We start from the raw sequence: 15,491 nt of genomic DNA, 5'->3' as shown, positions 1-15,491 counted from the left end.
CCTTTTGCTCTGTCCTTCTTGATCATTTTGTAGTTTCTATCAATATTCATGTCAAAGTGCATTCTTTCCTTTTCTTTTTTCCCCATAAATACATAACCTTGCTAGGAGTTCGGTCATCTGTAAAAGTACTTCCATTTTTCCAGAAGAAATGATTCGTGAGATTCATCTAAATTACCTATCAGGCTGATTTCAAATAACGTGCACTAATTAATGAGGAAATAGGGAATGGTAATGATTGTGTGCATTTTTTATGCTGCATTTGCCCACGTAGCATGGATTCTTTGTGCTGAAAAACATTTTCTTGATCTGCATTATAGCCATTTCTGTATTTTGAATCAATTGTGTGTTTTATGATACAGATTAGATTGACAGCTCTGAAAAGTGAAACTCTTGAAGGAAGAAGCACGCATAATGAATACTTCTAACTTCAGGCCTGGAGGGACTAGTTCACTAGTTCAGACTCATGCATCCCCAGCCTTGACCTTCTTGCTCCAGTCTCCATTAACGATGCTAGTCACAGCTAAGAAATTACTTGAAGATCTCAGCTGTGATTAAACCTGTTGTGTGTCATGCTGTAAAATAGCAAAGGGACAGCCTGTAAGGACAGGCTCCCTGCACAGGTCTCCTTGAGCTGACATGACAGCTGACTGTGCACTCGACTGGCTGCATGCAGGCTAGCATGGGTAAATGGGGAAGTTGACAGCTTGTTGGTAAGCATTGTGTAGCAGACCATCAACTGGTTCATCTAGGCCAGAAAAACCTTTTTTCTTTGCTAATCACCAGGTGCACAGCACTGTGCATGAACACGGGTTAAGGGAAGGCGTTGCTGAAGAGGTCCAGCGGGAGAGCCTATAGATAGAAGCCTGATGCTTAAATTTAGATGAGCAGGATTTCTCTGATGACTTTTTGCTCTTGACCAAGCAGGCTTAGGTTACAGCAGTCGATACTCTCGAAAGCATGAGTTCATGCTTCTTTGCTGTGAGATGTTTCCCAGCCTGCCTACATGAAAAAAGGTGCAAACAAGCTGTCAGGTAGCAAATCTTTCAAACTGTAAAAATCGAAAGCGACAAAAAAACTTTGTAATTCATACAAGAGCAATTAAGCACTTTTTGTTTGGAAATTATTTCCGAAGGAAACATTTTGAGGTTTTCTTCCGTGTTTCTTTTCTACTCAGTCATACTGCCAGTCAAACTTTAACTGCAGTTTTCCTGTTCAAGCAGTTTATGTGATTCATTTGCTCACTTTTTTCTGTGAGTAATGTGTTTGACCGCCCTTCAGTGTCCAACTCGAAAGCGTAAAGCCATTGATTTCGTTCCGCAGAATCGTGATTCATCTTCTCAGTAATGTATTTCCTCTGCATTTAATCATGCTCCATCTGAAGCAGTCACAAGGGATAGTTCTGACGATTGGTTTATAATGAATTTGGAGCGAGCGGTGTGCCAATGGATCACTACCCACAACGTGAGCGCTTTGTTTAGACTCTGAAAGGGGTTTAGTAAAATAAAAAGCTGTAATCTGCTTTCCCGCTAACCTCTTCTGTTAATATCTATCATAATGCAGTCATGTGGTTTTTAGTAATGTAGCTGTTTAGCACTCAGGTCAAAGTCATCAGCTGTAAAACACTCATTCACAGTGGGCAGAGATGTGTGTGCAGAGGCAAACTAACTCCAGAGTCTGAAATGTGCTCTTTTCCTGCAGGGATGGAATGGAAACAAAAGATGTAAAATTTATCTGTTTGTATTGGCTTGTATTTATTTTAGACCAACCTTTTACACAGTGTTAAGATGCTCACAGTGAAGTTTCTTCTCAAATAATATTGTATTTAATGCATATTTTTCTCATTCTTTGAGGCTGGGACTTTGGCTGACATCAGGGGTGCAATGAGAAGATACTTAGGAGCATGATCTCTGCACTTTGGCTGCTTAAAACTGTTTCATTCTGGGGGACATGAAATGAGGGAAGAGTTGATTTTTCCACTGTCTTGTTAGAAGTAAATAGCAATAAAGAAGAAGGCCTGTATTTGGTACACCAGTACACTGTACTTGTATTGGCATCCATCACACCTGAATAGAAGTTTTAATTCAGAGGAACAATCGACTCCAAAAATCTGCCTGCTTCCTAGTCAGCTCAGAAACAACATTTCAATTCTACGTTCTCCCTTGCTGATGAGCATGGTGGGATCTTTCTCACTTCAATTTAAGCATCTAAAGAACCAGTTTCACATCTAAGCGAGTTTGCCATGTGGCTTGTACAACCATCAGTAAGAAGGAAACACTTGTAGAGAGTGAATCATCCTGTCTTAAAATAGACATACATATATTCATCCTGCCTCTTACAGACTGCTTTCTCTGCATGGAGTGAATCACTCTGAAGATTGCTGGCCGTCTCCATTGACTGCAGAAGGACCAAAGACAACTAACATTTTAAATAGCTAGTGTTCAATGTGATTCATCCACCAGGGCAGGAAAGTAAGATGGTGATGAGGAATGTGGATAAAAAGTTTGTATCATGAGCAGAACTCCATGGTCCTAGAAAGGCACGTGGTGACTTCAAACCCAAATTAGAATAAGACTGGAAGGTGAGCAAGAACTCTTAGGAAACATACAAATGTAGAGAATTTTGCTAATTTTCTCATATCGAGCATAAGGTTACAGTGACTAAACTAGCAGCAATGCAAACTGCTAGTAAATCTGACTGAAATATGTGTGGAATGAAAACACATATTCTTTTTCCAGAATACTGTCTGGAATAAATGAGTATTTACTTAAAAATGAACAAAACTTAAAGGAAAAAAAAAAAAAAAAGTGGTTGTAGGTAAATGTGGTCAAGGGCTATGTCTGAAGTCTAAGAAATCTTATCCGCAAGCATCAAGAATCAAGAAAAACAACATTTGAATAAACTCTGGTCTACAAATTGACAAAAAAAATCAATTTCTCAGGCAGAGGCAATGCTGGTCTAGTTTGACATAAGAAAATTAGATGTGTTTCTTTATGTGTATTTATATATAAATGGGGTCCCATGGTTCCAAAAGAAGAGTGGAACTCACTCAGGAAAACTCTACTTTTCAGTTGTCAATTTTGCCTTCCAAACAAGCAATATTTGCAGCAGCTGTCCCAGAAGAGGTGGAATAGTCAGTAAGTCTCTGAAATACCTAAAAATCAGCTATTAAAATGCACATCTTTTGAAGATCAGTGCTGAAATGCAACTTGTTCCAGTGGGCATGTTGAATTCCTGACGTCCAGAAAGACATAGATTTGAGGGCGTCTCGCATGGAAAAACCTTCTGGAAGCTATAGTATCTAAAATAAAACCTCAGACCAGTCAATCAAATTATGTTCGATGTAAGGCATAGAACAAACTTGTCACAGAATCCAAAGCTCTACTGGTGGAACATTCTGGATGATCATACTAACCATTATGTAAATGTGGAAAGGTGTTTAGCATATGAATTATTAGAAAAATGTGCAGTAGATGTACTGCAGTAATGAGGGCAAAATTTGAGAGAATAGGCCAGTTTAGAAAATATTAATCCAAATGCTGATAAGTGAAACTTCTTCACAGCTCACATTCCACGTTACTTACTGATGACCACAGCTGATAGAGGCTGGGCCAGTAGCAAAATGAAACTATGGCAACAGATGCACTTATGTGTTTGTCTGACACTAACCATTAACAAGCATATTTATTGTTCCCTTCAGGAATGATTCTCTCAATTGTCTAGGAGATCTCAAATAGGTCACCAAATGCTGTCTGAATGCTGAGAAAGAGAAATGAACACGACAAAAAAAAAAAAAAAAAAAAAAAAAAAGTTATTTTATGGCATAAAATGAAGCAAAAAAGAATTAAGGAGGAAAAGTTCAGTAAAAATTTTCTTAAGCTTCTAAGCCAATACTTTCTGTAGACATATGGATGCCCTCCTTCTGGTCTAAATAGAGAGAAAGAGCAAGTGAGGGAGAGATTTTGTCCCTGTCTGACAAGGGTAGAGCTAAGTGATAGAGCCTGGAGCTCTTTTGAGTTCTTTGCTCCTGTTGACCGACACAGAGGAGCCTCTGCTTTATGCTACAAATTTTCTCATGTGTCCACTTGCAAAGGAGAAAAGACAGTCATGGCATGCTGTAAGCAGTTTCCTAATCCTGATGAGGAGAGGAGCAGAAATAGTACCCTGCGATGTACATCAGATCACAACCTGCTGGCCTTGGAGTTGGGCTTTGATTAAGAGCCCTACTGTGACCCACAGGAATGGATCAACTGTGGAGTGACTGGTGTGTCTAGGGTTGCTCTCAATTTGCACATTCAAGTGTAAAGAGTTCCCATCTTGTTTCATTTCACACTCAATAGAAAACAAATTCCAGTGCTTCCTCGTTTTTAATAAAATAAATCTAATTTCTGTTCCCTAGTCACCTAGAGAAAAAAAAAGCCCTTCCTACCAGTTGTTATGTTAAAGCATCCTTCTTTGCAGCTTTTACCCTTTTAAATGTTTTTTTTTTATTATTATTGTTATTATCATTGCTTGAATCTAATTGAATATCCATCTCATTTCAAATATCATTTAAAAATATATATATCTTTTCTTTTGCTTAAACCAAACTCTACTCTCCGTTTATTATTCAATTCAGTTGGATAATTGCATTCCTTAATGTCATTACCCTCTATTTTTCCCATTTCTTTTATGCAGAGAGATTGCAGGCCTGAATCTGATCTTTAGTAAAGTCAGTAGAGTAATCTAAAATAACTGGATTTATTTCAGTTTTTACTGTAATGTAATGTTATCAGAAGCTAGCCTGTTTGTTTCAGACTTAGTTCATGGCTTATGTTATCAACAGAATGTTACGACTGTTCTGAACATCAGTATGGGGTTACACACATAAATTTTGCTTAATTATGTTTTTTCCACTGTTCCCTGGTGTAAACCAATATGTTTTGTGAAAATTTCCTAACAGGGCTTCAGAATTGTGTAAGGGGGAGACCTCTGCACTGCTTGTCCCTGTTGGTCTTCCAACTGTTGATGTCCCTGTTGGTGCCTTCAAACTGTTGTAGTAATTTGATGCCACTACATCACAAGATCCTTACGGTATCATACAGCACTAGCAAGACTACCTTGTCTGAAGGATTGTCATCTTTTTCATGTGTTGGAGGTAGAAGAGGCATTCCCTGTGCAGAGTGGTTCTGCAGTGGGGTAGGGCATAGCTGGGGGTCATCCCTGCTTCATGCAGAATGGCTTGGAAATGGTGATGGTAGCTCAAGAGAAGAGATGCTTCACAAGTCACCAAGGAAGCAGTGCTGTTGATAGGGTCATTAAATTGTAGCCCCTATGTGGGGTTTGGATGGGAAAATTCCTCTTCCACTCATACTCTTCTGGGGCTTTGGATGAGATTGTTGGCTTTTCTGTTTGTGACAGGATGGGGCTCCAGATTTCTTCTGTGAAATAAACAGTAAGTGTATGTGAGGGATCGAAGCATCTGTGTGATTCGATAGCTGCTTCCATCCATCCCTTCATGCTGACATTAGTAGAGAAAGGGCAGTGGCAGAAGAAGCCCGAGGAGAAAGGAACAATGCTGGGAGCTGTCAAGAGTTACAGTTCTTAGCAGCACATAGCTGGAAATTCAGTTAACAGCCTGATCAAAAATAAAGGGAAAATTATTCTGTTATTGTGAATTATATGCATAGTTCTGTGCTTTCCCCAGCATTTAATTGCTTTGGGTTTTGTTCCCCCTATATATCTGTGTATGTTGGAGTCTATACAGTGTTTAATGTACCATTAATAGATTTGTATTGTGTCAAAGATTGCAAAGACACCCACCATGCTTGCCTGCTTAGTGCCTGGATTTCACATGTAGTACCCAGGAGTCAGCACGTTTGTGTAGGAGGTTGTGGGCTGGGAGTGGGCAGAGGGGTGGGGATGAAGCACAGCTTTCCTTCCAACCTAATGAGTGCCTGCCAGCACAGCTGAGCTGGCAAAGGGAGTGTTGTCATTTGCTTCTGGCATAGTCCACACGACTCATTCCCATTTCTCTGAGCCAGGCAAGAGCAAGAAAAATGTGTGCCTTACTAGAGGACTCCTTTAATGCACATACTCCATGTAGCTGCAGAGATGCTGATTGACCTTCTCCCTCAGGTCATGCAGGATGACTGGCAAAGCAAGAGCAGGAAACCAGCAGGTGTTAAAGCAGACAAAATGTACTGATAAGTTGGGGCAGTCCCAGTGCTTAGAGGCAGGTAGGTATCTGTGCCCAGGGTCATAGGTGAATCTGCTTGGGCTCCTTTGGGGTCGATAAGGGGAGGAGGTGACTGTGGTCATCACCTCTAAGTGATCCTTTTGATTCCCAGCTACCTATGGAGGAAATTTAATGAAACTAGTCTGCTGGGGATACCAATAGTCAAGCCGTATGTCTGCTACATTTCTCCCTAATTGTTTCACAGAGTCAGTGAGGTTGCAAGGGACCTCTGGAGGCACTGTACTCCAATACCCTTCTCATGCAGGGTTCTCAGGCAGGACTTTGTGTATTGCTGGGGGTGGAGACTCCACAACCTCTTTGGGTAACTTGTACCCATTTAAACAAAAAAAAAAAAAAAGTTTTTCTACTGAAGTTTTCCTGAATTTCAGTTTGTGTCCATTGCCTCTTATCTCCCTGCTCACTACTAGTAGTGCCTCTCTCTGTCTTCTTTAAATACCCCTTGGGAACTTGCACATTGATAGGAGCCCCCTGAGCCTTCCGAAATCCAGTGCGAGCAGCCCCAGCTCCCACAGCCTCTCTGTGTATGACATATGCTCCAGCCCCCTCCAAGGCCCTACACTGGAGTCTCTCCAGCATGCTCAAGTCTCTCTTGTACTGGGGTCTCACAACAGGACCCAGAACTCCGGGTGTGCCTCACCAGTGCTGAGCGGAGCGAAAGAATCACTTCTCTCCACCTGCTGGTAACACTCTTAATGCAACTTGGTAAGGAAATAGTGTTATAGAACTGAGGTAAGCAAAGCAAGCAAGAAGGCACAATACTGGATTTTTGGAGACCTGACTGGACATTGCTGTTGCTGTCTTTTCAAAGGAATTTAGGTCCTTTTTTTCAGCACAAAATATGACATCTTTAGCAGTACTATTCACTCTTCCATAGAAACAACCAGAGTTCTATTTGTTTGTACTTGGTATCTTTCAAAATTGAAAACCTGCCGAGGAGGCCAAAGGGGAATAGAGTGAAAGGGAAAAAGGAAGCAGGTGGGATTGGATCTGTGTTACCAACAGTTTGGAGTTATTTTGAAATCATTAAAGAGCAAAGGAGCTTCCGTAAGTCATGTTTTGCTATTGAAATTCAACTTTTTTTTTTTTTTTCTTCCTCTTAGGTTTTAATAATCAGAACTTTAATCTCATTATTAACTGATCTCACGCTGGTAATTTAGTACTAGCAAACCATGTGGGAAAGGCAGACTTGATGAACCTGTGTGGGAATAGCTGCAAAATACTTCAGGGAAAAGCCCTGCCGTTGGCCAGGGGATTTGGGTGATGGCCGTATGGAGAGCAGCGAGTTTTTATACCTCGTGTGGAACATGGGGTAGCATCACAGGAAAGATATTGAGCAAATGATTCATCAGGGGAGAACTGGAAGGCATCTTTGTATTTTCCCTGCCTGCTGCTGGCACAGTCTGGGCTGCCCCAGGTTTGGAATCTGTTCTTTAATAAAATTCCAGCTTTTAAAACTGACCCTCCAAGTGTAAAAGCAGCCGCTCAGGTGCTGCTGTGTGACAGCCGGCGTCCTGCTGCCCTAAGCATTTCTGGGAGGACGATGTCTGTGGGTGGCTGATGCACTTCAGCCAAGAGGGTGTCTCTTTTAAGTTCAGCCTTTATTGCTGTTGCTGTGTGTGACACAATATAAGAGTTTCAGTATTTTTCTTGATCTCTAACCTGCATTGTATTGCTCTTGCTAATATTAATAAGCATTCTCCTACTAACGAAATTTCACTGAGAACAAGCTCGACACCTTTACCCATACTCAAAACCACCCACCTCGCTCATTCATTCTTTATCATGAATTTTTCCCCCATACTTATTTGGAACAAAAGCATGTTGCCTTTTTTTTTTTTCTCTTTATTTCCCCCCACTTTTTTTTACTGATTAGAAAATGCAACAGAAAATGAATAACACTGCTTGAATAGTCACATTGCGTGGTTGGAAGCATGGAATTTGGAAGCAAATTTGTTTTTTGAAAGAATAAAATTTACTAGACAAAGAAATGCTTGCAGAGTGACCTTTCCTCTTGAAGATTTAGTGATTGTGCAGCTGTGCTCTCCTGTATTTTCCTAATGCATATTCATAGATCTTCACAAGGAAAAAAAAAAACAAAAAACAACATGTTTGGGAAACCATGATTATAAGTTAATTAAAAGTAGTTTTCATTTTAGAGAATTAAATGTGTTGGCAGTGGCATACTCATTGCTAATGGGTGATTGTACTTTTTCAATAATAATAAGGGATTCAATGAAACTCCAGAAGATGTTAGAATGTGATTAACTGGATAATCTATGTATTTGAGTTTTTATTCCCAAATAAGCTGGATCTCCCAGAGCCAGAAGTGTGCGTTTATATTTGATAATTATATGAGCCTCTTGAGCATTCTTACAGATTGTAATTCAATTCTGTAGGAAAAGAGCTTTGAATCGAGAAGAAAGAATGGGTGCCTAATTACAGGCAGGCACTGTGACCAGCTTGGTCAGCTTGTGCAGTCCCTCATCTCAAACAGAGCAAGGCACAGCATGTCCCATACTGTACTGGAGCAGCAGGTAAAAGTACAAAGCCCATCAGTCCCAAATTATACCTTTTTCAAATACTGGTTTGTTTCTGTGGAACACTTTAGGAAGGTCTTTATTATAAAGCCATGCTTTTCATTGATTTAGTAGAGGATGGAAGATTTTTAGGACACAATGAACAACCTGTGTCTGAACAAGAATCTTACCAAAACTAGAGGCCTGCATCACCAAGGCAGAAAAGCAATTGTCTCTCTGTATCTGATATTAGAAGAGGTTTCATATGTGGATGTTTGTCCAGCTCTTTATTCTTACATACATGCAGACATGCTCCATGTTTTGTGCCCACACTAGCAGTAATAACGTAGCAAACTGTGGAACAGGTTCTGTCTGCTTCCATCGCAGTGTAAGTTCATGGACTGTAGAGCAAACACAGTGAATGCAGACAAGTGTTTTTTACACTAGCAATAATAGAAAATCTGTCAGTCAGAAATACTGGATCTCTGCCCATCTGAAGATGCTTTTTTTTTTAACACTGAGATAAATATTAATGGGGCTAAAGATCCAAGTGAAATGAGATAGTTGAAAGCATACCTGGCTAAATTATGAGATCTAGAATCATAAATGGCCTGGGTTGAAAAGGACCACAGTGATCATCTAGTTTCAACCCCCTGCTACGTGCAGGGTCGCCAACCAGCAAACCAGGCTGCCCAGAACCTCATCCTTGAATGCCTCCAGGAATGGAATATCCACAACCTCCTTGGGCAACCTGTTCCACTGTGTCACCACCCTCTGTGTGAAAAACTTCCTCCTAAGATCTAACCTAAACCTCCTGTGTCTCAGTTTAAAACCATTCCCCCTTGTCCTATCGCTATCCATCCTCATAAACAGCCATTCCCCCCTCCTGTCTGTACACTCCCTTCAAGTATTGGAAGGCCACAGTGCTGTCTCCCCAGAGCCTTCTCCGAGCTAAACAATTCCAGTTCCCTCAACCTTTAGAAGCTGCCCTGTGAAACTACCTAAGGTAGTTGCTACAACTGATGAGAATTTTTAAGGGTCCTCTGGGTCCTAAGCAAAGCACCTTATGACTGGTAATATTGTTTAGAGAAGGAAGAAAAGAAGGCAAAAAAAGGATGGGGCAAGTGTTCTACATGCCATAAATTGCAATCCGCCATTCAGCATAACAGCCAGTTAGTAGACACCTGCATGTACAGTTAGGCCTGTGGGAGTTAACAGAAAGGTCGAACTCTCCAGTGTTTGTGCTGAAGTGACCTTTGTACTTTCCAAAGACTGGATTTCTCAATTTTGTACGAGCTGAATGCTTTGTAGAACGACATTGTCCTTCTTGGTGCTAGGGATGCTGCTGGTGGCATGGCACCTGGGGATGTATTGGTCATGCAGAAGTGGGGAGGAATGAGAAGCTTTGTGCCTGATCAAGGATGGTTCCTGTGAAGTTTTCTAAACACACTGATTTGGTGGAACAGAACAAAGTACCTCTTTCTGAGGGAAAGAAACTAAACATAGAAATAGGAGAAGATGCCAAAAGCGATAGATTAATATCAGCAATGGGTGATGCTGTGGACTAGAAACCAATGCATTCAGTGCAATGCTGTCACTAGAGACAGATGCTATACTGGAAGATAAAAATGGAAATGCTAAGCTAGGCTCAGGCAAGAAATTATTCATCTCTTTGCAGCACTGTACAGGACAAGTTAAGTACCGTGTGTCATGCGATTACAAAGTAACTAAGAGACATCTCCTGTCGTGAGCTAACTGTAGTTCAGTAGTACTGGAACAGGTTAAAGGAAAGGATTTCTTAACAAATTATCTCTAAAGCTATCTCTAAACAAAGGTCAACATCAATATCTCTGAGAGTTCTGTACTTACATATGCAAACATGCATATTTTGTGTTTCTGTGTGTTTTATATCCATGAATGCAAGGTGCATATGACAAATGTGATGGATACCTCGGGTTAACAGTGATGCTGTCTGTGTCATTGCTTGCCCACGGTGCAGCCTCTCAACAGCCCTGTACCTGTGAGGAGTAGCTGCTAATGCCAATGTCATATCAGAGACATTGTCAAGAGAAAGATTCTGTGGACATCCCTGAATATGTGAAAAGTTTTTGTTACATCAAAAAAAATAAAATAAAAAATGAAAGAAGTGAAGTCAATGTTTTCAGCTTTCGTATGAAGAAAAGCTAAGAATGATAAGAATCACTAATATGGAGGCAACTTTGTGATGTGGTAGTAGCACTACAGAAATGAGATAGTACTTTCCAAAGGATGAGGAATCATCTCACCAAACCAGAAAGAAAATCTTTCACTTAGGCGATATTGTTATTAAAGACAAGATATTTCTTTTCATCATTAATTTGAAGGTAGATGAGCCGTCTGTGTCCAGGCCTTGAATGATAGATGTACGTTGTATTTTTCACCATTTCATCCTCTGATGTTCAAACATAGCCTAGCTTCCTGTTCACTGGGGGAATCTGTAAAGCTGTGTTTGACTAAAAGGAGCAGCGAGTGACTGCAAAACAAGTGATGCGTTTGAGTTTTGTCCCTAATCGAGTTTAAAATGATCACAGCAACTTGGCTAATTATATTAATTTATTTCTTCTTAAGGCAGAATGGGGAAACAGAATAGCAAGCTGGCCCCTGAGGTGATGGAAGATCTGGTGAAGAGCACGGAGTTCAATGAACATGAGCTAAAACAGTGGTACAAAGGATTTCTAAAGGACTGTCCAAGTGGTAGGCTGAACCTTGAAGAGTTTCAGCAGCTTTATGTAAAGGTAAGTTATTAATTTCCTCCTGTTTGGCTTTAGAAGAGGTTACAAGTGGTGCAAAGCAGCACATGGTCTTGAGCTGCCCTTCTTCTAGACTGAGGAATTCCTGGGAGAAGCAGTGGTGAATACAGAGAGGTTAATAGGAAGCATTGCCCTCACAGTGCCAATTCTTCTGATAGCTACGGTAACCAAAAGTTTAAGAAAAAAACCTGTGGGTTATGCAAAGAAATGCACTTTCTGTAATTTACAGGCCTGTTTCACCTTCAGTGAGTGGCTGCAGTTCAGTTCAGTAAACCATACATGGCCTGTGTAGTACCACTGGAATATCAACCCTGTGACTGATGGACCTGCACTGTCCTTCTGTTAGTTCCAGCAAAAGCTGAGAGCTGTTGTGGCAGTATGTCCTGCATTATGCACTGTGTACAAAGAATTTCCTTCTCTAAATTTTAAATGCTGCCTTTGTTTTTTCCCTACTGTCTCTTGACAGGTATGAAAGGAAAGCCAGGTTGCTCAGTTTATTTTCTTCTAATTCTTTATTATGTTATCAAATGCAACGTAGCCTTTTCCTTATATTTAGTATGCATTTAGTCTGTAACACGAAGTGCATGGGGGCTGCATTAAAAGTGTGTTCATGTTACAAAGATAATTATATTTTAATTCAGAATCGAGTGTCTGCCTGAAGGTCAGAGACTTCAAAGTAATTTTAATTAGGAAAATACAGGATAGCAGTGATGAAGAATAGGATCAGAACAGTTCATAAATACAATGTCAGGCTGAATAAAATTTTAAAAAAGCTTTTCAAATGTGAGTAGATAATACTGAATAAACTGACGATTTCTGCAGAGGAGTGGGACTGTCTTTTTCCTTAAACATGTACTAGAGCCCAATCCTGAAATTCTTCAGCCCTGAACCAGATGACTGTAAATTTTCACCTAGCTCCTTCTTTTTAATGAGTGCCCTCGCAAAAACTGTTAACTTCAGCTTACATAAATAAGCCTCTGTCTACATATTTTAATATTAATGGCTAGAGATGTTGCCTCACAATCCTTTTCTTAAAAAAGACTGACTTTTTAATAACTGTTATTTTCAGTTGAAAGAATTTTTACTGCCTCAGGTATTGTGCTTGTTATTGACTGATAATTTATAGCTTCTATTTTGAATAGTACTTGGTGTACAACCCTGAGATTAGACATCTAATAATTTCTCTTACGTGTTTCTGAGGAATGTAAATGGCCTCTATAAAATATTCCCAATAAAGTAATAAAGTATGTCAAGCGTTTAACTTTTTAGAAATCATAATTTTCTTTTTGGGAAAGCTGCTTATTGATTGATTGATTGATTTATCAACGATTTTGTGTGTTTTGAGGGATAATTTCTTCCGAAATAGCTCGGAGCTGCTAGGACTTCCTCCCTTCAACAGGCTGTTTGAAGTGTTCACAGATAATTCACGAGATACTTCACTCATCAGAGAGTAATTTCAGTATTAAATTTACAAAATGGTAGTGCAAAATGTGAAATGAAGAGTACAAGAGTACTGAAATTTGGAGATAGCCCTGTGTTCCTAGGGAGCTGTAGTATCTGGCTTTTAGTTTTATGACCTTACATATTTTTAGAAGTGTACACCAAATAAGATGGTCTCCCTTGCTTTGGTAGTTATGCTTTGTGAGATCTGCTCTGTAATGTCGCTGTCATATGTTTATTTCCAATTTGCAGAAGAGAAATACAATTAGCTGTAGTAAATCCAGGCATTTATTTCTCCTTCTGACGCAGAATTTCTTCTAAACTACTGGCCTTTGGCTGTCTGAGAATGGGGACCTCTTATCTGTAGGGTTTTCTGCCTGGTAGCAGACAAAAACCCAAACTCAACATTTAATCTTTGCGGGGGAAACCACCAACAGGAGATCCAAACATTTATAACATTTCAGTTCCTTTAATGAGTAGTCGGGGTAAAAAGGTATGAAGCTCATTTTGCTTCATAATTTCTCTGTGTGAACTTTTAGTGGGAGAGATGACATTTTAGTTCTTGGCCGGAAAAGGATATTATTGAAGAAGATTTCTATAGATTTTCACATGGATTGGTAAAAGAGTGTTGGCCATTGTACTAAGATGCTAAGGAAGTTCTTTTCTTGTACTCATATACAATGGAAGATATCTTCAGCTTAAGCAAAAAAAAAACAACACGTTCTAGAATTCACAGGAGCATTATTTTAAAGTGAATGTCCTGATTATCTTGTTACTATTTATTTTATTCTATTTTATTTTATTTTATTTTATTTTATTTTATTTTATTTTATTTTATTTTATTTTATTTTATTTTATTTTATTTTTTACATAGTTACAGAGTGAGTGCACAATCCTAGGGCACAGAAGCTGCGGTTTTGTGGATGAAACTTTTTTAGAAAATGCATCCTGGAATCACACCTGATGTATTGCTGTTTTTAGTGCCTGCTCATAGGCATGCACTTCCTTCATAGATCCAGGCTAGCACTGGTCTGAGTTAAAGCATCCAGAACGTGTGTGATGTGGATGTCAGGTCCTCAACACAAACTGTTTCACTGCGTATTTGTGTCGATTGTGCTGTGCTGTTTACTGATGTAGATGAAGACTGTATTGACTAAAAGGGGGAATTACTGTAGCTTGGCATGGAAATGTTTGCTATTGAAGTTTCCATTAGGAATACAAATCAGGCAGTGCTTAAAATAAATAGCAGTTGTGCAAATGGACTATACACAAAAATTATTTGCAGCACTTTAAGTGTCAGTGTTTATAGAAAATATTTCATCAAGAACAATCTTTTAAATAAACATCAAATAAGAGGAAATATAATTGTTACTGTTGTATTTTTAGCATTTTTTGTAGTCTTGTAGGTTCATCAAAACTTCTGGTATGCTTTTTGGTGCACAGATTCTTGTTCAGATGCAGAATCTTTGGCCAGTTCTTAGGTCTCATGTCAAATTCCAAGGTGCTGAATTATTTGAAGGCTTGTACAATTTTCGAGTTAATTTCCTGATGACTTCTTTATGCACTATAGGCCCAGAACCACCAAGAGATTTAAATACTGCCCCACTTTAGCTGCCCCAGCAGCCTACACAGAGCGTGGCAGCAGAAGAAACTCGTGGATACCATTCTGAGAAAGTTAAACATCAAGGCAGGTTGAAATAAGCCAGTATTCCAAAGCAAAACCGCAGGGTAATGCTCAGGACAGGAATGTGTATGAGGCTCAACATTTCTTCAGGGTATATGCATCTGTTTCCATGTGGGAGTGGTAGCCTTTAAGCCTTTCCTGCAGAGAAATATCTAGGACATTGGAAGTCAAAGCAAAATCAAGTGACTGGAGTCCTTTTAACTTTTTCTCTTAAGGAAGGCAATATGAGAGCCTTATCTTTACCACTCTGCTTTAAGTACTCTTCAAGCTGTAGGAAATCTGGAATCAATTAACATGTCTCTGTAAGGAGTTTAAATCTGCTAATACTCCCCCTGCATCCTTTCTCTACCCGTGATGAAATGAGTCCTTCTGGTCTGCTCACAGCACTCCAACCAAGCTCTTGCTGCTAGAAGTAGTATTAAGTATCTTAGTGGGTCTGTGGACAGTCTGGAAAACATAGTTTGGATCTCCAAAGTGAAAGTTCTAGCCATTAAGCTAAATCCTTGCTTGTTTCCTTCTTGTTTTTATGGTTATTGTTTTGGTTTGGATTGGTTTTTTAGTTGTTGCTTTGTTTTTTATTCTATCTAAGAACTCTTTAGTTCTTCTATCTTATGTAAAACATCATTAGCATTGTGGGCAGAGAGATGAAGGAATTAATATGCAAAATTCTCATTAAAATGAAAGATACAAATAAAACATGCTGGACTGTTCCCATCATTATTTAGAGTTTCTTTCAGTCCAGAGGGCCAAATAAATTTTGCTTCAGATGTTTTGAAATCACTGGGTTTGGATGAATATGCCCTAGAGTGTGCAAGTGTGCATAAACA

General features: G+C 39.5%; 1 protein-coding gene across 5 annotated transcripts in view; it reads left to right on the top strand.

Annotated features, from left to right (window-relative positions):
- The window catches only part of VSNL1 (visinin like 1), a 75,718-nt gene that overhangs the window by 22,138 nt on the left and 38,089 nt on the right, over nucleotides 1-15,491 (top strand). For 2 of the 5 annotated variants that reach the window (XM_052665966.1, XM_052666130.1), the window contains exon 2: nucleotides 11,359-11,525. In XM_052665966.1, coding sequence (XP_052521926.1) covers nucleotides 11,364-11,525 — 162 coding nt within the window. In that variant the 5' untranslated portion in view covers nucleotides 11,359-11,363. Of the gene's footprint in view, nucleotides 1-7,174; nucleotides 7,280-11,358; nucleotides 11,526-15,491 lie in introns of those variants that run through there. The other 3 variants (XM_052666044.1, XM_052666299.1, XM_052666218.1) reach the window with 3 other exon arrangements.

The sequence above is a fragment of the Tympanuchus pallidicinctus genome, unplaced genomic scaffold (genome assembly GCF_026119805.1).
Source record: "Tympanuchus pallidicinctus isolate F22 unplaced genomic scaffold, pur_lepc_1.0 scaffold1, whole genome shotgun sequence".
NCBI lineage: Eukaryota > Metazoa > Chordata > Aves > Galliformes > Phasianidae > Tympanuchus > Tympanuchus pallidicinctus.
This window is presented reverse-complemented; position numbering and strand designations above follow the sequence as displayed.